This window comes from Lemur catta, chromosome 6 (assembly GCF_020740605.2).
Source record: "Lemur catta isolate mLemCat1 chromosome 6, mLemCat1.pri, whole genome shotgun sequence".
Lineage (NCBI taxonomy): Eukaryota > Metazoa > Chordata > Mammalia > Primates > Lemuridae > Lemur > Lemur catta.
Window position 1 is genome coordinate 53,039,525 of NC_059133.1, and position 24,609 is coordinate 53,064,133.

General features: G+C 54.5%; 2 protein-coding genes across 7 annotated transcripts; one reads left to right on the forward strand and one right to left on the reverse strand.

Annotated features, from left to right (window-relative positions):
• The first annotated feature begins 335 nt into the window (after window positions 1-335).
• ANKRD52 (ankyrin repeat domain 52) lies at window positions 336-22,384 on the forward strand. 2 transcript variants are annotated; one of them, XM_045553652.1, is made up of 29 exons: window positions 375-481; window positions 800-883; window positions 1,325-1,403; window positions 1,611-1,681; window positions 2,714-2,914; window positions 3,445-3,532; window positions 3,676-3,818; window positions 4,113-4,325; window positions 4,577-4,655; window positions 4,934-5,048; window positions 5,256-5,338; window positions 5,446-5,563; window positions 5,775-5,843; window positions 6,031-6,171; window positions 6,251-6,331; window positions 8,396-8,507; window positions 8,706-8,777; window positions 9,073-9,274; window positions 9,515-9,602; window positions 9,681-9,798; window positions 10,394-10,613; window positions 11,088-11,175; window positions 11,284-11,367; window positions 11,476-11,621; window positions 12,201-12,283; window positions 12,499-12,581; window positions 12,770-12,861; window positions 13,275-13,429; window positions 22,315-22,384. In XM_045553652.1, the coding sequence occupies exons 1-29, from the start codon at window positions 455-457 to the stop codon at window positions 22,321-22,323; spliced, it is 3,144 nt and encodes a 1,047-aa protein (XP_045409608.1). In that variant the 5' UTR covers window positions 375-454; the 3' UTR covers window positions 22,324-22,384. The 2 variants fall into 2 exon arrangements, with proteins under 2 accessions (XP_045409606.1, XP_045409608.1); XM_045553650.1 differs by lacking the exon at window positions 22,315-22,384 and having other exon boundaries at window positions 336-481; window positions 13,275-18,877.
• On the reverse strand, window positions 18,838-24,508 carry SLC39A5 (solute carrier family 39 member 5). 5 transcript variants are annotated; one of them, XM_045553653.1, is made up of 13 exons: window positions 24,422-24,502; window positions 24,250-24,305; window positions 23,677-23,717; window positions 23,008-23,362; window positions 22,331-22,514; window positions 21,366-21,528; window positions 21,028-21,197; window positions 20,634-20,774; window positions 20,172-20,268; window positions 19,925-20,086; window positions 19,674-19,754; window positions 19,349-19,539; window positions 18,838-19,098 (listed from the first exon to the last, which is right to left on the reverse strand). In XM_045553653.1, exons 4-13 carry the CDS (start codon window positions 23,289-23,291, stop codon window positions 18,955-18,957), a joined length of 1,617 nt encoding a protein of 538 aa, XP_045409609.1. In that variant the 5' UTR covers window positions 23,292-23,362; window positions 23,677-23,717; window positions 24,250-24,305; window positions 24,422-24,502; the 3' UTR covers window positions 18,838-18,954. The 5 variants fall into 5 exon arrangements, with proteins under 5 accessions (XP_045409609.1, XP_045409612.1, XP_045409611.1 ...); XM_045553656.1 differs by having other exon boundaries at window positions 23,647-23,717; window positions 24,422-24,492; XM_045553655.1 differs by lacking the exon at window positions 24,250-24,305 and having other exon boundaries at window positions 24,422-24,508.
• Between the last annotated feature and the right edge of the window lie 101 nt (window positions 24,509-24,609).

Genomic DNA, 24,609 nt, shown 5'->3' on the forward strand with positions numbered 1-24,609 from the left:
ACTTAGCTCAGGTGGGGGCATGGTAGGCTGGGTGAGATCTGGCCAGCCGTTTGGTCCCCAGGTTGAGAGGAACGGCGGGACCAAGGCCTGGGTTTCCGCTAGGGTCTTGCGGGGGACCCCGCGGACCGCCAGACTGGAGCGGAGAACACAGCGCGGCCGGCCGGGGGAACCGGGTGCCGCGTCCGAGGTCTGGAGTGCCGGGCAGCTCCGGCAGCCGGGGTGGGGCGGAGGGCTGCGGCCTGGGACAGCCTGCGCGGCCAGAGCCCTGCGGCCGGGCCCAGGACGGCCGCCAGGGAGCGCTGCGGCCTCCCGCTCGCCCGCCCCCTGGTAGGCGGGGCCGCGCTCTCCCCGCAGCCGCCGCCGCCGCAGCCGCCGCCTGGGCCGCCCCGTGTCCCCGGTGGAGCTGCTGCCGCCGCCGCCGGGAGCTCGATGCGGACGGAGCCCGGGCCGGGCCATGGGGATCCTCAGCATCACGGACCAGGTCAGCCCTCCTGCCCTTCCCTGCTTCCTCCTTCCAGGGCTCGGTGCCGCCGCCACGCGAGCCGGGGGATGTGCGGCCTAGGCTGGGCCGGAGCCCGGGGCTACCGCAGCTCCCGCCCCGCCCCACACCGCGTTCCCCTCAACCGAGCCGGTGTCCTTGGGGACCTGGCAACCGGCGGAGGCACCGCAGGAGCCCGCTGCAGCCGGGACCCCCACAGCGGAGCCCCTCCAGCGACGCCCCCCCTGAAAGCTGGGTGCTCCCCCACCCCCACCGCGGTTCCGCTCCGGCCCGCTCCCTGAATGAGGGTTCTGCTTGCAGCCGCCCCTGGTCCAGGCCATCTTTAGCCGAGATGTGGAGGAAGTGCGTTCCCTCCTCTCACAGAAGGAGAACATCAATGTGCTGGTGAGTTGGGAACAGGGAGGATGGCGAGCCCTGAATCCGGTGTTCTGGACCGCTCGCAGTGGGGCGGCTCCGGGTCTCCTCTGCTCAGATGAGGCCGCACCTCTTTCCACCCTGGGGTGGGAGCCAGCTCTGCATTTGGGGTTGGAGAACAGTAGGTCAGTCAGGCTTGCACCACAGGCTAGAGGGTCTGGGGATGCCCAGAAACGGTGTTCTTTTTCTGAACCGGTGGGGTCTGCAGCGCCCCCACCCCTCCTGGAAAAAGGAGAAGGCTTCTCCGCTCTGTGGCCCTGACTCCACCCTCCCTAGGTGCTTATCTTTGACTCTCAGGATGCTGCCATGGGAAGAGATTGTGGAGAAGGGCCTGGAGCTTTAAGACTTGGGCTGGGGTCCTTGATAGTTTCCTACCACCACCACAGCCGCTCCTCTTTTCTGCCTTCCCAGGACCAAGAGAGGCGAACCCCATTGCATGCTGCTGCCTACGTAGGCGATGTCCCCATCCTCCAGTTGCTACTGATGTCAGGTGAAAGTGGGGAGCTGGAAGGTGTGGCATCTAGGGAGAGAGGGAAGGAGGGAGGGGAGGAGTCTCTTTTTTGATATCCAAGGATTGATCTCTGGTGCTTGGTCCCAGGTGAGGTGCCAGCTCCATCCAGATTGCCTGGCCTGGTTACTGGCTTCTTTCTCACCCCCTCCCCACCTTCCATCAAAATAGGAAATTATATCCCCACAGGTGCTAATGTCAACGCTAAGGACACACTGTGGCTGACCCCTCTTCATCGTGCTGCTGCCTCCCGAAACGAGGTATGGGCCTCCCACCTTCTGTCACCCTTCCAAAAAGGATGAGTTGATTAAAGGTGGGGGTTAAAGATTGGAGAGTCTCAATCCTCTGCCCTACAAGCTGTTCTACCCTAGGTAGGGAGGATACCAGTTCTTGGCCCCTCCCTTCTACCCCTAAAACAGGCTGGTAAGGGGGCTGAGTGCTGCCAGCTGATGTGACGTAAGGGAGAGCTTAACACTGGGCTGGCAGACTGCGGGGGCCCTGCTGCCAGGCCTGAGTGACTCATCCCTCCCTGGGGGGCCACCTTGAGTCTGATCCCCCTCTGGGCACTGAGATTTCTTTCCTTGTGGTGGGGGATGGGCATGGTGATCTCTTGCATCCCTGCCCCTCATGCAGCATGAAAGTTGACAGCACAGGGGCCAAACATATTTTATTAGTTGGGTCCTCTACCCTGTTTCCTATAACCCTGAAGAGAGGGAAAAGGAGCCCCCCCCCAGCCCCAATTCAGCCATCACTGGCTCCAGGCACCAGGGGGAGGGGCTGAGGCCAGTGGGAATGAGGTGGGTTGTGGTTAGGAGGGGCATTTTAGGCTGGGTTTTGGAGAGGAACCAGTATGTTTGCTTATTGAGGTAATGGAAATGATTTTGGTGCCTGTGAAAGGGCTAAGGAACATGTTCAGGGCATTAATGTAGCAAGGGCATTTAGTTTTCCTGGAAGTAGTGGGGGGTTGGGATGTATGGATCTACATGTGTGGATTTGTTTGGGAATGGATGTTTGTGGGTGAAGATTTTCAGGGTCTGGGTTGGGGAGTGATACCAGGTGACTTGAGGAAGGGGTCCCTGTTTTCCTCAGCAAAGTAAGGAAGATTTTTAAGCTCTAAAAAGATCCAGAAAATGGGAAGTAGGTATGGGAAGGCTATGTATGTTGGAAAAGTGAGAAGAGACTCTGTGTTGGGGGGATGGTGCCACATGTGCCATGATAACCTATCCCTTCTCCATTTCCTGTTGTTTTGCCCTCTGATCCCCCTCTATCTTTTGCCCCCTGCCCCTTAACAGAAGGTGCTGGGGCTGCTGCTGGCACATTCAGCAGATGTGAATGCCCGAGACAAGCTGTGGCAGACACCACTGCATGTGGCTGCTGCCAACCGGGCCACCAAGTGTGCTGAGGCTCTGGCACCCCTATTGAGCAGCCTCAACGTGGCTGACAGGAGCGGGCGCAGTGCTCTGCACCATGCAGTGCATAGTGGGCATCTTGAGGTGAGGACTGTTCCAATCCAGGCCCAGCCTAGTGCTTTCCCTTTCCTTACTTTCCTACTTACCTTTCCCAGCTTCTGGGCCATCAGGCCTCAGGGAGAAACAGCCCAGATGGTTATATAAACACTCTGGCTCAAGCACCAAATGAATGATTGGACTAGATTGAAAGTCTTGACTTGGACTTCAGGAGGTTGACAAACCCTCTGATGTTACATGGACAATTTTTACATATGTGCCTTTTTCTGAAGAGAAAGTCCATGTCTTTCAACACATTTTCAAAGCCTCGTAAGAGTTTAAGAACCACCAGATCACCTGAAGAGACTCCCTTGAGTTTCCCTTAAAGTTCCAGGTCTATCTGATATCTCTTTAGTGCCTGCTTCTGCTATTCCCTTTGGTCCTCCAGATTGTTCTGCTCAAGAACACAGGCATTAATTAGGCTGGCTCAGCCTTATCAGGAGATGAGGCCTCTGCTCTTAGGTAGATTGTCAGCATGAACCTGGTGCTGAACAGATGTCTTTCATATCCTGATGCAGACGGTGAACCTGCTCCTCAACAAAGGAGCCAGCCTGAATGTCTGTGACAAAAAGGAGCGGCAGCCTCTGCACTGGGCAGCTTTTCTAGGTGAGAGGGAATACACAGGAAAATCAGAAAGTTGACATTTAGGATTCATGGGGAAGGGATATGGGTTGCAGCCTTTGGAGAGAGGAGCTCAGGGTCGTAGAGTTCATCTTCTACCTCCTCGAGAGTGTCCTTTCTTTTTTCAGGGCATTTGGAGGTCCTGAAACTGCTGGTGGCACGGGGAGCAGACCTTGGCTGTAAGGACCGCAAGGGCTATGGACTGCTCCATACAGCTGCTGCCAGTGGCCAGATTGAAGTGGTGAAGTACCTGCTTCGGATGGGGGCTGAGGTCAGGGTGCTGAGCACTGGGGCTGGGGACTGAGGGGAGGGAGTGGGAGGTCAGAGTCAGTTATAGAGGTATGAAGGTGCTGGGAGTGTTGGTGTGGTTTTGGGAGGTTGAGAAGATGTGGTGAAGAGTGGCTGAATAACGCTTACCTTAAGTAATAGTGCCCTCAGTCTTTTGGGTCAGGAACCTGAGGGGACTGAGCCAGTCATTGGATTTCTGGGACTCTCTAGGCTATATGTGCCAGCTTCCACTTTGTTTAAACTGATACCTCCCTTACCCTCACCCCTGGAAATCCAGATTGATGAGCCCAACGCTTTTGGAAACACAGCTTTGCACATCGCCTGCTACCTGGGCCAGGATGCTGTGGCTATTGAGCTGGTGAATGCAGGAGCCAATGTCAACCAACCAAATGACAAGGGCTTCACTCCACTGCATGTGGCTGCAGTCTCCACCAATGGCGCACTCTGCTTGGAGCTGTTGGTCAATAATGGGGCTGATGTCAACTACCAGGTACCTGAAGGGATGAGGGTTAGACCAGTGGGGAGAGGAACCTGGCTCTAGGGGTCCTGACCATGTCTGGATAGCTCTCCTGGGGAATTGTCTCCTTGTCTCCTGGGGTGATTAGACTGTGCCAGGGACTCAGGACAGTGTAGGCTGAGAAGATGCCCATATGACCTCTCTTTCCTCAGAGGTGTGTCCTTGGAAGAGGGAACAGGGCATTTTCTGCTTTGCATTGAAAAAAACCCACCATGTTTCCACAGAGCAAAGAAGGGAAAAGTCCTCTGCACATGGCTGCGATCCATGGCCGTTTCACACGCTCCCAGATCCTCATCCAGAATGGTATGGACTGGGGAGACTTTGTGTTCTCATATCCTCCTCCCCCAAGGAATTTGTCCCTAGAAAACCCCTACCTTCCTTCCTCACCCTCTTCCAGTCAGAATAGGCACTCGGAACTCTGTGGAAATGGCTCTGCTCTGCCCTCCAATCTCCTAAGGCTGACAAATAAGATAATACATGTAGAATGATGGGCCTGGCACCTGGCACTTAATAAGTACTCAAATGGTAGCTAACTAGTGAGAGTGGTCTTAAGCCTGAGTTTGTGTGTGCTTCCCCCTCAGGCAGCGAGATTGATTGTGCTGACAAATTTGGGAACACGCCACTGCACGTGGCTGCTCGCTATGGACACGAGCTGCTCATTAGCACCCTCATGACCAATGGCGCAGATACCGCCCGGTAAGTTGGGGCCCCTGACCCCACTTCTGGGCTGCTTCAGGTCTATACAGACTGCTCACACCAAACATGGAGGCACAAGGAAGCTTTCCAAAGGGAACCTTGAAGAACCTCCTACCCTGAACCCTAGGATGGTGGTGGGCCACAAAAAAGAGGTCTATAACTGGTCCCTCCTTGACCCAAGGACTGAGTCCCTCAACTTCTCCCCAGGCGCGGCATCCATGACATGTTCCCCCTGCACTTAGCTGTCCTCTTTGGATTCTCTGACTGTTGTCGTAAGCTGCTTTCCTCAGGTATGTCCCAACTGGCTGGGGCTCAGGCAGGTGTAGAGGAGAGCAGAGGCCTTTCCCTCTCTGCTTACTGCTCTCTGACGTGACCTGTGGCTGTTCCGCCCCTCCAGGTCAGCTGTACAGCATTGTATCTTCACTCAGCAATGAGCATGTGCTTTCAGCTGGGTTTGACATCAATACACCTGACAACCTTGGCCGCACCTGTCTTCATGCTGCTGCTTCTGGAGGGTGAGTTCTCTTTCCTCTCTCGCAGCTCTTGAGAAGAGAGTGGGCAGGGATCTGAGCCCCTCATTCTTGGCTGCCCAGATCTATTCCCCCTCTCACAATGAGAGCAGTCACAGCAGAAAGGGCTGTTTAGTTCCATCCTTCTTCAGCCCCTCCCTGAGCCTATGGCTTCTCCCTGAGGCTCTAACTCCCTTAACTGTCATCTTCCTTTTAGGAATGTTGAATGTCTTAATTTGCTGTTAAGCAGTGGAGCTGACTTGAGGAGGAGAGACAAATTTGGAAGGTATGTTAATATGTAGGGGTATACGTAGGGAATGTCTGATTAGAGAGAAAAATGGTAAAGGGAGGAAGGAGTGGAGAGTTGGAGACTAAGTGAAAAGAATGTTACAAAGCAGCATTTGGGTGCTCATCTGGTTGCATTTGGATCTGTCCCTGATTCTCTTACCCACCCTCCTTCACTCCTTCCCCAGGACCCCACTGCACTATGCAGCCGCCAACGGTAGCTACCAGTGTGCAGTAACACTGGTGACTGCTGGGGCAGGCGTCAACGAGGCTGACTGTAAAGGTTGCTCTCCCCTGCACTATGCTGCCGCCTCCGACACTTACAGGAGGTGAGACTCCCACTTTGGCCCTTCTCAACCCCATTCACCTCCCTGAACCTCCCCCTGACCTTTTCTCTCTCTTCTCTAGAGCGGAACCCCACACACCTTCCAGCCACGACGCCGAAGAGGACGAGCCACTGAAGGAGTCCCGCAGGAAGGAGGCTTTCTTGTGAGTAACAGAAATCCCTCGGGACGTGCTTTCCCAAAGTGCTAACTCTGGTCCTGTCATTCTCCCAGCACCTCTGAATCTCCACCACCACATTTCTGCTGCTTTCATGTTGGTCAGTCAGCAGTGTTTGGTTTGATTTTTTTCTTAGCATTCCCCCACCTTAGTGTCCCAAGTTGCTGGGATTACAGGTGTAAGCCACTGCACCCAGCTCCTAGCAGTGTGTTTTGAGCGCTCTGGGTTTGAGCCAGAGTGGGCAAAGATGAAAATGTGAGACATAGTTCCTTCTCTAAAGGGATGGATGGTTTTCTTGAGAAGATCGGAAAAGCTAAATACACAAAATCATTTATTTATTTCCCAAGAATTAATTGAATATTTACTTACTGTGTTCCAAGTATTGTGCTAGATACTAAGGATAAAAGATAAATTACCCCAAATTTCTGCCTTTTGAAAACTAATAATCTATTGGGGACGATAAATAAAAGAACACTTATAATGTAATATATTAATAATAGGGGAAACCAGGTGTGGCATATATGGGAACCCTGTACCATCTTCACAATTTTTCTATAAGACTGATCTCAAATAAAAAGTTCATTTTTTGCCAGGCACAGTGGCGTAGTCCCAGCTACTCAGAAGGCTGGGGTCAGAGAATCATTTGAGCTCAGGAGTTCAAGGCTGTAATGCATGATGATCCCACCTGTGAATAGTTATTGCACTCCAGCCTGGGCAACACAATGAGACCCCCATCTCTAAAAATAAAAAAGGCTTTTTTATTTTTATTTATTTTTTTTTTTTTGAGACAGAGTCTCGCTTTTGTTGCCCGGGCTAGAGTGAGTGCCGTGGCGTCAGCCTAGCTCACAGCAACCTCAAACTCCTGGGTTTTAAGCGATCCTACTGTCTCAGAAAAAAAAAGCTTTTTTTAAAGGTTTATTTTTTGGCGGGTATGGTAGCTCATGCCTGTTATAGTAGCACTTTGGGAGGCAGAGACAGGAGGATTTGAGACCATCCTAGGCAATAGTGAGACCCCATTTCTACAAAAATAAAAAGATTAGCTAGGCGTGGTGGTGCATGCCTATAGTCCTATCCCCTCAGGAGGCTGAGGCCCGAGGCTCGCTTGAGCCTAGGAGTTTGGGATTGCAGTAAGCTATGATGATACAACTGCCCTCTAGCCTGGACAATAGAGTGAGACCCTGTTTCAAAAAAAAAAAAAAAAAAAAAGCTTATTTTTTAAAAAGAACACTAAAATCTAAGAGGCTCAGCTGTGTGACCCTTGACAAGTTACTTAACCTCAGTGCCTCAATATCCTTAACCATGGTAAGGGTAAAAATAATATCTACCTCATAGGATCATTAGGAGGATTAAGTTATTTAATACACATGAAGTACTTAGAACTGCTTGACACATAGTGCTAGATACTTTATTATTACTACTACGAAGGTATAAGAAGGCTGCCAAGGAAGTCCAGAGGAGGCAGCACCTTCCCCTGGGAAGACTGGGGAAGGGCTCACAGAGGAGAGGAGCTGGGGCTGAGTGTGAGATGAGTAGGACTTCTTCGGATGGGCTGGGAGGAGAAGGCATCCTAGGCAGGGGTTAGCATGCCTGGAGGTGGGGGAAAGCATGTGGATCAGCAGGAGGCTGATAGCAGTATTGCGCTCTAGGTTTTCTAGGAGAGCATTCAAAGAGCAGAGGAGGGCATTGAAGCCATGCTAAAACCCCTGCCTAGAATGCCTCCTCCCAGCCCATCCGAAGAAGTCCTACTCATCTCACACTCAGCCCCAGCTCCTCTCCTCTGTGAGCCCTTCCCCAGTCTTCCCAGGGGAAGGTGCTGCCTCCTCTGGACTTCCTTGGCAGCCTTCTTATACCTTCATAGTAGGGCAGACCTTAAGAAGGTAGTAGGACTAAAGCTGGGGCTGAAGAATGGGCAGGAGAGCCTACCTAGACCAGAGGGTGGGTGGTGGCCAGGTAGGCCTGAAGGGGCTCCCTTGCCCCTCTCTGGCCCTCGGAGAACTGTGCCTTCCTGGGCTGGGCCTGTCCCTGCCTCACAGTGTACCCCCGGCTCCCCAGCTGTCTGGAGTTCTTACTGGATAACGGTGCAGACCCCTCCCTGCGGGACAGGCAGGGCTACACAGCTGTGCACTATGCAGCCGCCTATGGCAACAGACAGAACCTCGAACTGGTATGTGTCCACGACCGGCCTTGGGGAGGGGAGGCAGGAGCAGGGCACAGAGCCCACCTTTGGGTTTGTGGATTCTGAAACCAAGGGGTGGTTGAATCAAATGTGGGCTTTAGATCCAGGGGCTTACTGTGAGTGGGGGACTGAGATAATAATGTGGGAGTTCCAAATTCTCATCACCTACTTTCCTGTCCATTGCAGCTCTTAGAAATGTCCTTTAACTGCCTGGAGGATGTGGAGAGCACCATTCCAGTCAGCCCTTTGCACTTAGCTGTGAGTCCCAAGTCTTTTCCTCTTGCCTGCCTTGTCCTGACTTGCCCCAGGCCCACACAAAGGGGCTGGCACTTGTGAATGCATCCTTGTTTCTGCCTTCTTGTGGGAATGTGGCAAGCAGGGAGTTGTCTGGACAGGGGATGAGCACAGTGCAGGGTAAGAGACCTGTGGGGCCCAAGGCTGGTAAAGGACTAATGCCTGAAGCCTCCCCGTATACCCTGAGAGCAGAGATGGGGCAGGATAGGGACAGGGGAATGTCCCAGACTGTGTCTGTTGTTTGCCTGCCCCCTACCAGGCCTACAACGGTCACTGTGAAGCCCTGAAGACACTGGCTGAGACGCTGGTGAACCTGGATGTAAGGGACCACAAGGGCCGGACCGCGCTCTTCCTGGCCACTGAGCGAGGCTCTACTGAGTGTGTGGAGGTGCTTACGGCCCATGGCGCCTCTGCCCTCATCAAAGAGCGCAAGCGCAAGTGGACGCCCCTGCACGCTGCTGGTCAGTCCCCCCTGCAGGCTTGCTGTCCTACCCTTGCCATACTAAATCCCTCCTGGATGGGGTTGGGGGTGGAAAATAGGGTAGGGTGAGGAGAATGGAAACTTCAAGCCCTGATTCATAGCTTCCTGTGCTCAAAGATTTCACCCTAGCCCAGGTCTTCCCATAATCTGAGCCCCTGATTGCCTTAGGCTTGGCCTGCCTTCCTGACCCTGCCCTGACGCAGTCTCCCTTTTTCTCTAGCTGCCTCTGGCCACACTGATTCCCTGCACTTGCTGATCGACAGTGGAGAACGAGCTGACATCACAGATGTCATGGATGCCTATGGACAGTGAGTGTGGGCGAGGGGTTGGGTATAGGTTTTCTAATCCTTGCTGGACCCTCACCCTTTCTCCTGCCCCCTCTGTAGAACCCCACTGATGCTGGCTATCATGAATGGCCACGTGGACTGTGTACATCTGCTGCTAGAGAAAGGATCCACAGCTGATGCTGCTGACCTCCGGGGCCGCACTGCCCTCCACCGTGGGGTGAGTGAGCTCCTGGGTGGGATTGCTCACAGATAGGCGTTGGTGTGGGAGCACAGGTTCCTAGCAGTAGGGCATCAGAGTGTCTAGGAGATGGGCCAGGATTTTGTGCCCAGGGTCTTATTGGGCCTTACTGGGTTTGTCCCAGGATGTGTCCCTGACATCCTGGCCTGATTTCCCAGATGACCCTGCTTTATAATCACATACAATCACATGCTCCTCACCCAGACTCTGCCCAAGATGCCCTGTTGGCCCTGTCCCATCGGATAATGATCCTACCGCCCAGATCCTTCTCCTTAATCACCTGTCCTAAAGCCTCTTCCTCTTCCTACAGGAAATTTTGATCCCAATCCCTTAGTCTCTTTTATACTCTCCATTTGGTCTTTTACTCCAGAACTCCAGTGTTAACACTCACCACGCTGAGTAGCATAGAGAGAGTCAAGGAAGGAGGTGCTGATCCCCAACACTTAGACTCATTGTTCTAAAGACAAGGATTGGAGCCCTGGAAGTATTTCTTACCCCTGGGCCAGCCCCCCACAACTGGCCAATGGAAAGGGAGTTGCTTCTGACCCCACTCACACTCCCATGTCACCCATAGGCGGTGACTGGCTGTGAGGACTGCCTGGCTGCCCTGCTGGACCATGATGCGTTTGTGCTGTGCCGAGACTTTAAGGGCCGCACACCCATTCACCTGGCCTCAGCCTGTGGCCACACTGCAGTACTGCGGACTCTGCTGCAGGCTGCCCTTTCCACAGACCCCCTGGATGCCGGGGTGGATTACAGCGGATACTCGCCCATGCACTGGGCCTCCTACACTGGTACTGATCTGGGGCCTTTGCAGGCATAGGAATGTGTGTAGGGTGTATAGGAGGGGACAAGTAGGTTATGGGAGGAACCTGGGTTGATCTGGAAGTGGAATAGAGTGTCAAAAGAAAGGACAGGGCCCAGGTGCAGTGGCTTACGCCTGTAATCCCAGCACTTTGGGAGGCCAAGATGGAGGATTGCTTGAGTTTGAGGCTAACCTGGGTAACATAGTGAAACTCTGTCTCTTAAAAAAAAGAGGCCGGACACGGTGGCTTATGCCTGTAATCTTAGCATTCTAGGAGGCTGAGGCAGGAGGATCACTGGAGCCCAGGTATTTGACATTACTTTGAGCTAGGACGATGCTACGGCACTCTAGCCTGGGCAACAGAGTGAGACTGTGTCTCAAAAAAAAAAAAAAAAAAATGGACAGGGCAGATGTAGGAAAACTTTCATTTCTCTCCATCACCGCTCTTTTTTCCTATGCCCAGGACATGAAGATTGTCTGGAGTTGTTACTTGAACACAGCCCGTTTTCATACCTGGAAGGAAACCCCTTCACTCCTTTGCACTGTGCAGTGTAAGTCCTTTCCAGTGTGTCAGCCCCTTTCTTGGGGCTGTGACCTGGGGTTAGGACAGGTCCATTTCCCTTATCCCTCCTGATGACCCCTCCTCCCTCTTCTCCCAGAATTAATAACCAGGACAGCACTACAGAGATGCTGCTGGGAGCTCTGGGTGCCAAGATTGTGAACAGCCGTGATGCCAAAGGACGGTGAGTGATGGAAGGCTTGGGAGAAGCCTGAGTTGCCTCTGGCCTCCTCTTTCTGCTCAGGCAGAAAAGTCTTCCCAATTTCAGTCTGCCCTGACCCCCACTCCACAGGACCCCCCTTCACGCCGCTGCCTTCGCGGACAATGTCTCTGGACTCCGGATGCTGTTGCAGCATCAAGCCGAGGTGAACGCCACTGACCACACTGGCCACACTGCGCTCATGACGGCAGCTGAGAACGGGCAGACTGCTGCTGTGGGTGTGTAAGGGCCGCAGGTGGAAGGGAGGAGCTCCACTTGGGTGTTTGCTGGACGGGTAGCCCGGTCTGTGGGGGCTTGCTAGGGATGGGGTTCAGGAAGCAGGGGGGATGTCTTTGGGTGTCTCACCCTCTGTGGATGGGATGCAAAGTATATGCAGATTGGAGGGTGGAGATCTGGGGTGGCTGCCGCTCTGGAGTTAGGCATCAGTTCCTCTATTATATTTCTTTTCTTCTTTTTTTTTTTTTTTGAGGCAGAGTCCCACTCTGTCACCCTGGCTAGAGTGGTGTCAGCCTAGCTCACAGCAACCTCAAACTCCTGGGCTCAAGCAATCCTTCTGCCTCAGCCTCCTGAGTAGCCACCATGCCCAGCTAATTTTTTCTGTATATTTTTAGTTGTCCAGCTAATTTCTTTGTTTTTTTTTTTTTTTTTTTTTTTTAGTAGAGACGGGGTCTTGCTCTTGCTTAGGCTGGTTTCGAACTCCTGAGCTCAAACGATCCTCCCGCCTCGGCCTCCCAGAGTGATAGGATTACAGTCGTGAGCCACCGTGCCTGGCCTCCTCTATTATATTTCTCTTGTAGAATTTCTGCTGTATCGAGGGAAGGCAGACCTTACTGTGTTGGATGAGAACAAGAACACGGCCCTCCATTTAGCTTGTAGCAAGGTACTGCCTGGAGAGTTTGGGCATGCTGCATAAGGGACATGGGTGAATGGGGGCGGGTAGGCCTTAGTTGCAGAGAGCACTGGAAGTCAGGATTGTCTAGCCTATCTGACTGGTGGGGGCACCTCTTTGCCTACCTGCTACCCTCCCTAACTTGTACCCTGTGGCCTGTCATACTTCTCCATAACAAGTCTCCACTTTCTGTTCCTCTCCCTCAGGGCCATGAGAAATGTGCCCTCATGATCTTGGCAGAAACCCAAGACCTTGGCCTTATCAATGCTACCAACAGTGCACTGCAGATGTGAGTGCCCGGGGAAGGGGGCTTCTGGCTGGGGGAGGCAGGTGGGTGAAGAAAGAGTGGTGCCCCCATTCCAGGGGCTCTCTGGAGCTCACAATATTTGTTCAGTGCACTTGCCACCCTGTCTAGGGGTGGAAGGGCAGTTTGGCATCCCACTGACTTCTTGTTCCTTCTTTTTCCTTTCTTCCAAGGCCACTTCACATTGCTGCCCGGAATGGTCTAGCTTCTGTGGTGCAGGCCCTGCTGAGTCGTGGGGCCACAGTGCTGGCTGTAGATGAGGAAGGTGGGTGGAGTCCAGAGCCCCCCTGCCTCTCCGAGGTTTGGGATCAAGGACATTCTTCTTAACCTTGCAATAAAAGAGATTTTCTTCCCAAGGGAGCTCCTCAGAGCAGCCCCCCAACACCAATACTCTGGACTCTCAGAGCGAGTCTTACAGAACTAGGTAGAGCCAACAAAGTCAGGGAGACCTCCCACATACCCCAGGCTTTTGTCTCCATGCTCTGCCCTTTACCCCGCACTTTGAGAATCTGCCCGTCAGTCTTCCTGGGCCCTCCTTACCCTTGTATTCTGACCGTGCTGGGTGCTTGCCCGCCTTGGCTCCTGTCTACAGATAAGAGACTTTAGGGCCCGGGGGAGGGTGGATGGGGACCCAGGATACAGGACCCAGTGCCTCAGTTCTCTCCCTTATCCCTGCAGGTCACACCCCAGCACTGGCCTGTGCCCCCAACAAGGACGTGGCAGACTGCCTGGCCTTGATCCTTTCCACCATGAAGCCTTTCCCACCCAAGGACGCCGTCAGTCCTTTCAGCTTCAGCCTGCTCAAGAACTGCGGCATTGCAGCTGCCAAGACGGTGGGTGGCTGCGGTGCCCTGCCCCACGGGGCCTCCTGCCCCTACAGCCAGGAGCGGCACGGCGCCATTGGGTTAGATGGCTGCTACTCTGAGTAGGCCCCCTCCAGTGTCCCTCCCCCTGCCGGTGGCTTGATATCTTATTCTATTTATTTAGAAAAAGTCTAAACATTTAGGGCACTTTAAAGGAGAACACGACTGGGTGGAGGGGGCGGAGGGGGAAAAAGAAGCACTGGGGAGCAGTTGCTCACCCCTTTGCCACACCATCCTGGCCTGGCAGGGGTCTGGGACCGACAGGGAGCACCCCAGGCCCTTGGTACCCCCAGGGCAACCCCATCTGCCAAGTGTCCCAAAATGATTGCTAAATGCCTGGCTCCCCCTCTCTTGACTCCATCTCTCAGTTCCCTCTTTCTGCTGCCAGCTCCTCCCACTCTTCCCTCTGACTCTCCTCTCTGTGTCCCCTTTTCCCCCTACCCCTACTGCCAGGCAGACCCCATCCTTTTCTCCCATACCCATCACTGCCTCCCTGCTCGGCCGGCCCCTCCATCCCCGCAGCAGTGAGAAGCCTTAATTTCTGGTACTGTGTGAGCACTCTGGGGGTATCCCCCTCCCCCTTCAGGGGCAGCTAGAGGATGACGGGGGAGGGTATTTAGCACTGGGGCCTGGAGCTTTTCCCCCACTTCTGTACCCTATTGCCCCTAAAGTTCAAATGCAAAACACTTGAAGCAGCAACTACTGTACCTGGGCCCCAATCCTGCACTCTCCCCTGGCTCCTCATATGCAAATCAAGGGCTGGTTCTGCCCCCACAGCCTGCCCCATCCCTCTTCCTTCTCACTCCTGGCCTGGCCCCCTAACCACGCACTTTAACCTTGCTTCTTTTCTTTTAACTTCTTTTGGAAGGGCAGAGCCTGTGGCCATTCCCTCCCTGGCTCTCCTCTCCCTGAACTTTGAGGCTTGTCATGAATTTTTAAGTAAGCATTTTATCCTTTAGAGGAAGAAACAAATTAATTTCCTGCCCATTTCAAAACCACAGTCCTAGTATGTCCTATGTGTTTCAGGCATGTGTTTGCATGTACGTGGAGGGGGTGACCGTGTTCTTCCTCCCGTGCCCCCCCATCCCATAGTTCCTCTGTGCCCCCGTCTGCCTCCACCTTCCGTTATATCTGAGAGTACCCACTGCCCCCAGTCACTCCTGATCTGAAGCCAAAGATGGTGGGAGGGGCAGGGCAGACAGGGACGGTGGCTACTCGGGACCCAGGCTTCCCCTCCAGTGTGAGGAGGAAACTGATCTAAGGAGAGATGAATAGATACTGAGACTTGGTCCCTGCCTTCCCAGCAAGGGGGAGAGATGGGATTGAGCTAGGGGCTGCACTGATAAGATTTCTAAAAGTTGCACCCTAAAGCCAAACTGGGCTGGAGTGAGGAGGGGGCAGTTTTCTCTAAATGTAGCATTGAATTTGGCCCTGGTCCCTTTAAATGCTCTGTCCATCCATCTCCTGGTTAATCCTCCTGGACAGTTGGACCCACTCCTGTAGCCCAGTGTTCCCTTCCTCACACTCAATACCTCAGCCAGGGGCCAAGACACAGAACTTGAATAGAGGTCATGCCCCCTTCCCCCACAGTGCTCCTTGCCCAGTTTGGCTGCCATCAGTATTGTCCCCTGAGAACTGGACAGGCTTCGTTTACACAGTACAAGGTCTCCCCCTGGGGGATCCCTTGGCCTCCTTCCCCCACCCAAGTTTGCTTTATTCACAGTCTTACCCATTTTTCAGTTGTGTCCCTGAATGTCTTGCCACCCTTGCCAAGGGTGGGCTGAGGGGAGAGGGGCATCCCAGGAATCCCTCCCTCCCTGACAGAGACCCTTAATCATACCTCATGCTGGTTCCCTGAAGCCTGGGGTGTTTGTCCAAGTCCTTATTGTTTTCATGGTCCCTTTCTATCCCCTATCTCTCTGTGTCTCGCTTCTCCCAACCCACAGTTCCTAAACCATTTCAAGGCTTCCAAATGACCATTATTGGTGAGAAGGTTTGTGCAGCTTTTAGTTCTTATTTTTGTTTTCAAAGCCAAAGGGCCTTGCAACGCCCCTCTTGCCCACCTCCCTTCACACCCTGTCCTCCCCTATACGACAATCAATGTGACCTCTCTTAAGGGCTGCAGCCCCCACCCCCCACCCTGCTGGTTCTGCAAAGCTTGCCCCTAACTTTAGTTCTCTCTCCTAAAATCTTCCCATTCCACCCTCCCTTCTCATCTTGGTGCTGGGAATTAGGTGGTGGGGGGCAAAGGGAGCAGGGAGATGGTTCCTCTGGAGGAGAGACTCGGGGTATCAGTCGTGTTCTCCTTTATCAATGTTTGGCGATGACAGGAAGAGTCTGAGTATTTGTCAGGAGCCCCATTGTCTTGCTAGATGAGATTTCTGGTGGCTGTCTGTTCCCTGCTGCCCCTCAGCACACTGTCAGCAGTGCTGGGGAAGGTGGTGGGGAGTCCTCTGTCCTTCCTCATGTGGCTGTGAGGAGGCTTGGGGACAAGCAGCCTCCTCTCCTTATGCCAAAGGAAACCCCACACCTCACCCTGGGCTCCCCAGCCCCTAGTGTTTTTCTGAAGCATTTTGACCATTCTCATGGCCACTGCATATTTATTTTAATATTAAGATTTTTTTTAAACCTCTTTGACTTAAACGGGTGTGGAGAAGTAAAACAGGCAGAATGCCCCCCAATCTTAAGGGGGTAGGGTCAGGAGGGAACATCTGCTTCCCTTCGCCCGCCCTCTCCCCTCCCCCTCCCCACCACAGCTCTAAAGCACTTGCTTCAAGTAATAAGCACTTTTGTGGAAAGGCCTATTTGAAGTGAGGACCCTGGGAGGAGCCCAGGTCCCAGCAAAGGGGACAGAGCGAGGGCTACATAGGAGACAGGGAAACAGACGTGTGAATCAGAGGGCGAGAGGAAAAGAGCCAGTTTTTAGTTTCTGATTTTTGGGGGGATGTTTCTGATTGGGCGGTGGCTTTGGTAGGGTTGTGTACTATACTTCAGAAAAACAAACGGCACAAACTGTGGGTCCTAGGATGGACCAACAGACCCGGGTCACTGCCACTGTCCGACTGAGACTGATGGGCCACCTCCCCTGCCCCGTGGCCCCCTGAGCCATAGGACTGCTAAAAACCACTGAATGTACAGCCCAGGTTGGGGTGGGGAGCAGCCCCTGGGGGAGGGGGCTTCTCCTTTTGTTTGGTGCTGTGGGGGGTGGGAGAGATGAGACTGAGGGACTGCCACCCCATGTAGACGTGTTCCTTGGGGTGGAGGGGCTGAGGAGGGCCTATCTCCCTCTCCAACCCCAGTCGTGGCCCCTCTTCCTTCCTCACCCTATCCGTTTTGACTGTAAGTCCAGCTCACCTTTGCCTTCAATATGTAACCAAAGGAAAACTCAATACTGTTTCCACCGCTGTCTGCCCACCCAAGCACCTTCTTACTCCCTAGACCTAAAAGGGGAGAAGAGGCTGGGGGTGGGGTGGGTGGGGCCAGAGTGAATGGTTCTACGGCTGTACCCCCAAAACCTTCTCCGGGGTCTTGGAAGGGGTCCTGAGAGGTGGGGTTGGGGCCAGGTTGGCGGGGCTAAGAGTAGGCACACTCTGTATGTTAGGCACATGAGTGTCTCCTCGTCTAAATGACTCCAATGACTATGCCTCAGCGGGGAGGCCCCTTCCTCCTTCCCTCTCAGCCATTTCTCACCCTCTCCCCATACCCAGTGTTCATCCCTCGCCTCCCCTTCCCACCACAAAGGAAAATAGCCTTACAGACCCTAGCCCAGAAACCCTATTCCTGGGGCAAACCAGTTTGGGCCCCCTATCCCGCCTAGTTTGAACCCTACCTTTTAAGAAGGAGGGATAAGGAACAAAGCAGCCCCTTCCCCTCTAAATGTGGTGGCTCCAGCCCTCCGTGACCTTGACCCAGGTCGGGCAAGGGCAGAGGTAAGGAATCTTTGAGGACCAAGCCCAGTGGTCTGGGAAGAGGGAAGTAGAGAGGGAAGGGTCTGACTTGGGGACTTTCTCCTCCCAACTCAACCCCTTAGAGAAGCGACCAAATCCCAGAGATGGGAGGAAGCTGGGGTGGGGAGGGTCTGCTCTTTGAATTACTTGAAGGTACTGACTCCAAGGCTGCTGTTGCCCACTTAGGTGTGAGGGGGATGCTGTCACTGCATTTGGGAGGGCAGAGGATGGCGGGTGGTGGAGGATCGCCCTTGGCCCTCGTTCACTCCTGCTAAGCCCTTTCTCTGGGGAATCTGGAAGCCTGGCTTTGCCCCCAGAGAAGTCGGGGAGAACCTCCCCTCCCATCTCTACCCCTCACTCTGGGCACCCTCTCCAATTGCACTAAAGTAGCTGTTGTGCCAGTCTTACCCCACACCAGGGGGGTCTCTGCTTCCAGTCTTTTCCCCAACTGCCTCTGCTCCCATCCCGGACAATCTCCTTGTTCCCCTGGTATTCCTGGATAGCTCAGCTTTGTATGTGTGTGTTTGGGGGGTGGGGGTGGGTTCTGGCTGGAGTGGGTTTGGCAGGGGTTTGGGAAGGGCTAGGGGAAAGATGGAGGGTGAAGTCTCCTAAGCCCTTCCCCAACTCCAAGCCGCAGAAGCCTGGGAGGCAGAGTGCCTACTCTTGCTGCCGTGTGTCTTGCAGATGTGCCAAAATCGGGGTGGGGGGGGGAGGGTGCCTGGCAGAGCAGCCCCCAGGGTGGCTCTCTCAAAGCAATACAGTTCCCCTGCCTGGGGGACAGCAAGACAGGGGAGAGGGTTGGGGTGGGGACCTGGGGGTTCCCCATGTACAGCTGTGTATATTCAGGGGTGTTCTCTGTCTGGTACCCGCTGTGGGCATCTATGTGTGTGTGAACCTCCCCTTCCCCATGCCCTGCATGACCTGTGATGCTGCAGACACCACCATCCTGTGTGCAGGTGTGTGTTGGGGGCACGGAGGGGCATGTTCCATGTCCTGTTGCACCCTCCACCCTGTGACCCATGTACTCGGTTGTAGGAAGTAAAGAGAACTGAGCACAATTCACTGGATTCTAGTTGAATCTTTCTGTAAGCAATTTACCCATTCCTGCCCTCTCCCTGCCCTGGATCCACCTGTGGTGCTAGTGTTGGGGTTGGGGGTGTTTAATGCTGGTGGGCAGCAATAAAGGGCAGATCTGCCCAGTCCTGCATCCCCAGGGTGCTGAGGGCAGCAGGAAAAAGTGGGGACCTCAGTGCATTTGCCCCGCCCTTCCCCCTCGTCCCTGACCTAAAGCACAACGCTCTCCCTGCAGACTGATGCACCCTGCACCCTCCAGGCCCCTACTTATGTCCTCTCCAACCTGCTTTGAGTCCTCCCACCACACCCTGGTTTTCTATGCTGTTTTGGTGCAAGTACAACTGTCGTAGTCATGGCTTTGGGATGGGTTCTGTTTATTAAAATCCTATTGCTCCTACTGGCCCTGTGTCCCGCCTCCTTTCCTGTGGTTGGGGGGAAGGAAAGGGCAACCTGGACCCCTCTCCACTGGCCCCATCAGCCATCAGAGACCAGGGGCAATAGCTGCTCCTCCAGCAGGGCTATGGTAAGCATGAGGCTGCCCCCCAGCAGCAGCCCCAGCCCCTGCAGTAGCACATCAAGCATAGGTAAGGGCTCAGGAGGACGAAGCAGGGCTGGTAGCTGAAAGAAAAGAGGGATGTCAGGATTCTGGCCTTATTTCTGACCTCTAAACATGAGAGGGAGGGTGTCAGAAAGTCTCAGCAGCCCCCACCCAGACACTTTCAGTCCCTCAATTCTCAGACTCTTGTGGGCCTGTGGTCCAACACCTTGCAGGAGCTGGTGGTGGAGGTGGAAGGACTGATACCTCCCTCTCCTCCACACCCACCTCCCCACTTCCCTTGGTTTCTCTGCTCTACCCCACACCTCTCACCATGTCCACAAGGGCCACATAGAGGAAGACCCCGGCAGTGATCCCAAATACCCAGGGAGTGAGGGGGGCAGGGCCCAAGCTGAGCCCCACCCCCAGGGCGGCACCCCCCAGTCCCAGGGCTCCAGACACGAGGCTCAGCAGCAGCAGCCGCCGAAAAGGCAGCCCTGCCTGGAGTAGCACTGCAAAGTCACCTGTTGGGGAGAGGACAGGAAAGGGAATAAGCCAGAGCTGCCCCTCACCCATGTCACCCACCAGCCTCCAGGTTCTACCCCTTGGAGGGATCTCCTTGCTGGAGCCCACCCCACCCCACTTCTGCCATTCCTACCCAGTTCGTGGGGCAACTCATGGCAGAAGACTGCTAGGGTGGTGCTGAGGCCACTAGAGAAGCCGTCAGAGAAGGCAGCACCTGGGTTCCGCAGGAGCAGAGGTTGTTAGTCCAGAAGGAAGTCTCCTCAGGAGCACGCTCCTGCATTTCCTCTGTAGTTCTCCCATCCTCTCCCCACCCTCCTGACAGCCCTCTGCGAGGTACCCTAGCCCACCCCTGGACCTGCCTCCCTCCATTCCCTCCCCACACACCTATGGCCAGCCCATCAGTAAGGTTGTGTAGACCGTCTCCCAGGAGGACCATCCACGTGATGTTGGTGCCACCTTGGTGCCCATGACTGTGGCCTTGGTGCCCAGAAGGGGCTGCGGCTGGTGGGGGCTGGCTGTCTTCCTTCTGGCCCTGAGCCCCTGGCTCTACAGGAAGAAGGACAAGAACACTGTTGGTGACTGCAAATGGACTACAAGCTGGGAACCTAGTCTTCATTTTTCTCCTAGTCACCTGGAGCTGCCTGTAGGGGCTGAAGGGCCATCCCACTGCCATCCTCCAGGTCCAGGTTTGGTGTTGCGAGATCCCTTCTTTTTCGCCTGCAGCATCTCTGAAATAGGAGGGTATCCCTCCTGGTGGAGGAGGCACCAGAGCCAGGGGCTGAGGGGAAGCCAGGCCACAAGCTGGGAAAATGAACACCTGCTTTCACCTCTGGCACCTGGGATGTTCTTTGGCCTCTATGCTTTTCCCAGGTTGGCACCTTCCTCTGTTTCTTGTTGACTTGAACTCCGAAGAGGAGGCCATGTGGCCATAAGTCCTGCATCTGGGCTTGAGGATCCCCTCCCCATTCCCTGTTAGCTGATAGGTCCTGCACAGTCTGGCAAACATCAGAGAGCCAGGAGCACACGCTACCCCTCACTGCCTGGCTTGTTTGGCCTGGTCTTGGCAGAAGGAAGAGAAAAGGGTGTCACTCACTGGCCTGAGCCCTCGGTGCCGCAAAAGCCCTAGCATGTTCTCCAGCACGAAGAGCAGGAAGAGGCCTCCAAGCACCAATAGCCCTGGACTCAGGTCCTCTTCTGGTTGCCCACTAGGTCCTGCGTGCTGCCCTTCTTGTACCTAACAGAGAGGAGGTCAGGGCAGAACCCAGGGGCTCTTACACTCAACAATATCCCCCTCCCTTGTGGGAGGTGTCAAGCCTTCACTCATACACTCTACTAGAATGCAGCTGTGGGCTGAAACCAGGGGTGGGGGAATTGGCATATGGGAGCTGACAGAAAGGGGGGAGGCAATGCCCTGTGGCTGGGGACACCTTGGATCTATGGAGGCCATCTGCCACTGGGGACGGGTACAAGGAAGGGGCTTCACGTACGTGAGGCAGCAGGTGTAGCAGTGCATCCCCACAAAGAGTGCCCACTGCCAGGGCACCCAGGAAGCCCAGCAGGGGTCGCAATAGACGAGGTCCCAGGAGCCGCAGCAACAGCAGGGAGAGGGGAGCAGGGAGGCTGAGCAACAGGATTGCCAGGGTGCTGTGAAGCAAGGCTGGGGAGAATCAGGCTGAAGTTAGGCCAGGGCTGGAGAGCAGGCCCAGAGGGAAGGTGGGGCAGAGATGTGCCGCAAGGACAGGCAGGACCCCAGTGAACCCTTTTCCTTGGCATGGTCCCTCTCCTACCAGGATTCAGGGTGCCCCCCCAGCTCCTACTCACTGACCAGATAGGAGATTCACTGGGGGTGCAGGGGTTGGAGCTTGGATGCAGACACGGCTGTCGATCTGATAAAGCAGGGCTGGGCACAGCAGAGCAAACTGACGAGGGGTCAGAGGAGCAGCAGGGCTCAGGCCAAAGTTGACCAGCAGCTGAGAGCCATTCAGACACTAGGGGAGTTGAGTTGAGGGTCATACATTGGGGAATCACTCACAACTATGACTGAGATCATTAACATCTGTCCCTCCATTGCATGGACTCTTGGGTCTCCCTGAGGGTCCCCTTTGCTCACACTGGCAGGTGCAGCAGGGACTTGGGGGCAAGGGTACTTATAATCAATGTTTGTTAATTAATAGTGAATATTCAGTCCAATATATATATTCAATTCAGAGCAAACTGAGTGCTGGTGAACATTGCCATCACTTCCCTCCCTCTCAAGCCCTGATCATTTTGTGGATTTGGTGATGGAGCTGGTTGGACAACTGGAAGTTCTGCATGCCAGAATCTTAGAAGTGAAAAGAACCTGGAAACTCATCCAACCTTCCTTTCAATAGCTCCAACACATGTTCATCCAACCTTGGCTTGAATGCTTCCTGCAAGATAGGGCACTCATTGGGCCTGCTTCAGGGTTAGGCAGCTTTGTCTACCCTCTGGTGTATGTGGAACAAGTTCATTGTCTTTCTAGACGAAGCCAGCTATCCTCTGCCTGCAGGTCTCATCCCCTGATAACCATCCCCAGATCCTACTTGGGCTAGTTCTCTGGATTCTCTGCTTTGCCAAGTGTGGTCCTAAACTGGGTCTTGCTTGGCTCACTTGCTCTGAGCCCAGAGGGAACATATTTCACTATCGGAATAACATACCTTAAGACCACATTGGGATTTTTTTGAAGTGACTATTAAATTACTGAGTCAAACATTTCAGGCCATCTAATCCCATGGCTCCTTCCCCCTCTCTAGAGACCATGAGACTCACATCCTCATTCAGATGGTCAGCCAACGAGTGGTCCAGCAGCAGAAGCCTGTGAAAGAGGTCCAGGCCCGAGGCGGCTGGCCCATGGGGTAGGTGGGGGGCCTTTGACTCCTCCAGATCACCCCACCCTGAGGGACCCAGAGGCATCCCTGCCCAGACATCCACACTCAGCTCAGGGTCCTGTGGCCTGGAACGGATGGGATAGCAAGTCAGACTCACTCCTGTTATCTCAGAAACCCACCTTGAGATGTTCCCAGGCAGCTTAGGGGAAAAGGGAGGACCAGCGACTGGCTGGAGTTCCTGAGACCCAGAAGTCGTGGAATGTACATCCTAGGAAGATCTGAGAATTGTTGATTCATAGGAGAGTCTAGGAATGGGGGTCATGAGGGTGACAGAAAACAAAAGGACAGACAAAAGTGGAAGCCAAGTCAGCCTGGAGACATTTAGCATTGAGACTAACAGCAAGAAATTTAAGGGCCTAGGGATTTGGAAGAGGAGAGAATTTGAAGACGACAGATGCAAGAGGGGCCTTGCAGAGACACCAGGGAGTTGTGTTCTAAAGAATTTGTAACTCCAAGGGTCTCGTTTTAGGAAGCCAGAACTAGGCAACAGGAGACTGATTTAAGCTCTGAGACAAGCTGGAGGATGTGGCACTGTGGGATGGGACAAGGGGTTAGTACCTGTGTGTGGAATTGTCTGCGGCTGGGGGTATGGCCTGCCCAGTCTGAGGCCCATGGTGTCCCAGGCGAAGCCCCTGAACTCGGCCTAGCCCCAGGCTGTGGAGAAGCCTGGCAAGGCCCCCTGCAGTCAGCGTCCCATTCTCTCCATACAGGCCAAACAGCTGGGCCAGGTAATGGTTCTGCTCCTGCTCTGCAGGGCCCAGGTTGGGGACTGAGCCCCCTACCCAGCGCAAGACCACCCATACACAGAGACCAGCCAGTAGACGACTCAATGAGGGCCCCATGGTTGCAGGGAATGGCTTTGAGGCTCTGGTTCCAACTCCTATTACCCCTGGAACATCGTGAGGACTGTGCCCTGGAAGAACAAGGTGTACTGGGTTGAAGCTACTGTTCTGCTCTAGGGCTGAGGCCAGGGGAGAACTGCCACTCCTGTACCTGCCCCCACCTGAGTCCAACAGCAGCCCCACTCTAGCTGCCTCCTCCCTCCCCATTGTCTCCTTCTGGAGCAGCCTCTCCTTTGCCAGTTCCTAGAACACCTCCCTGACCTGGAGCTGACCATCCATCCCCTGTCTCCCAAACCCTGCCCCTCAACCTTGTCCCGTCCCACCTCTCTACTCCCGTCAATCCCCAGGGCCTCACCCCACTGGCAAAAATCGTGAGAGCAGTCACCTCAGGTCCCCCGTCAGGCCTTGCTGCGGATGTTAAGGTTCCTGAGTCAGAGAGGGGGAATCCAGGCTCAGCCTCCCAGTGCCCAGGTGGAATGGAGGCCACGTCATATAGAAGGCTGAGATGGACAAGCCCCCGCCTCCCAGCCCACCTGCCTTGGGGCAGGGTCAGGGGTGGGGCCAGTGTGGGAAGGCTCACATCAGAGAGGAGTTAATGGTTCACTGATCTCTGGGTGGGGGTCAAAGGTCAGTCTCTGCTGGGCCCCGGAGCAGGGAGGGGCCACCCTCTGCCCCTGGGAAAGCCACATGGCTAAGGAAAATTTGGGCCTGTTTTTTTTTCTTAAATAATTCACCCCACTCCTAACCCAATTAGTACCATTTTAGCCTTTTCCTGCATATGCTGCCACCCCACCTACCTAACATCTGGCACTGAACTTCATCTCCAACCCCCATTCCCATGTTCCCTGGGAAAGTTGGACCCAAGTGTCCCTACACTAGGGAGAAGGGGGAAGAAGCAGATTAAGTGGCAAGCCCAGATGCATGCATGGGAAAGAAACTGTTCTCAGCAATTTCTCACCCCAAGACGACTGAGAGTCAGAGCTCTAGAAATCAATCACCAAGAAAGGGGAAGCCCTGGTGGGGAGAGGAAACAAGTATTGGCGCTCCCCTCAGATGTCTGACCTGGCCTGAGATCAGGCAAGCAAAGTCTGATTGGGGTGATTAGTCTGGGGGGTTGAGGTTGGCATTACCTGATAGCGGGAGACAGGAAGGACACCCAGAGGAAGGGGGACACAGCCTTCTTGGTTCTAGCCTGGGGGGGGGGGCAGGCAGGCGGGCAAGGGTCACCTGCAGGGAGAGGGCAGGGGAGGGACACTACCTTAAAGGGGCAGGTCTGCTTTGCCTAGGCCTCCTTACCTGTAACCTGTCTTCCCTCCAC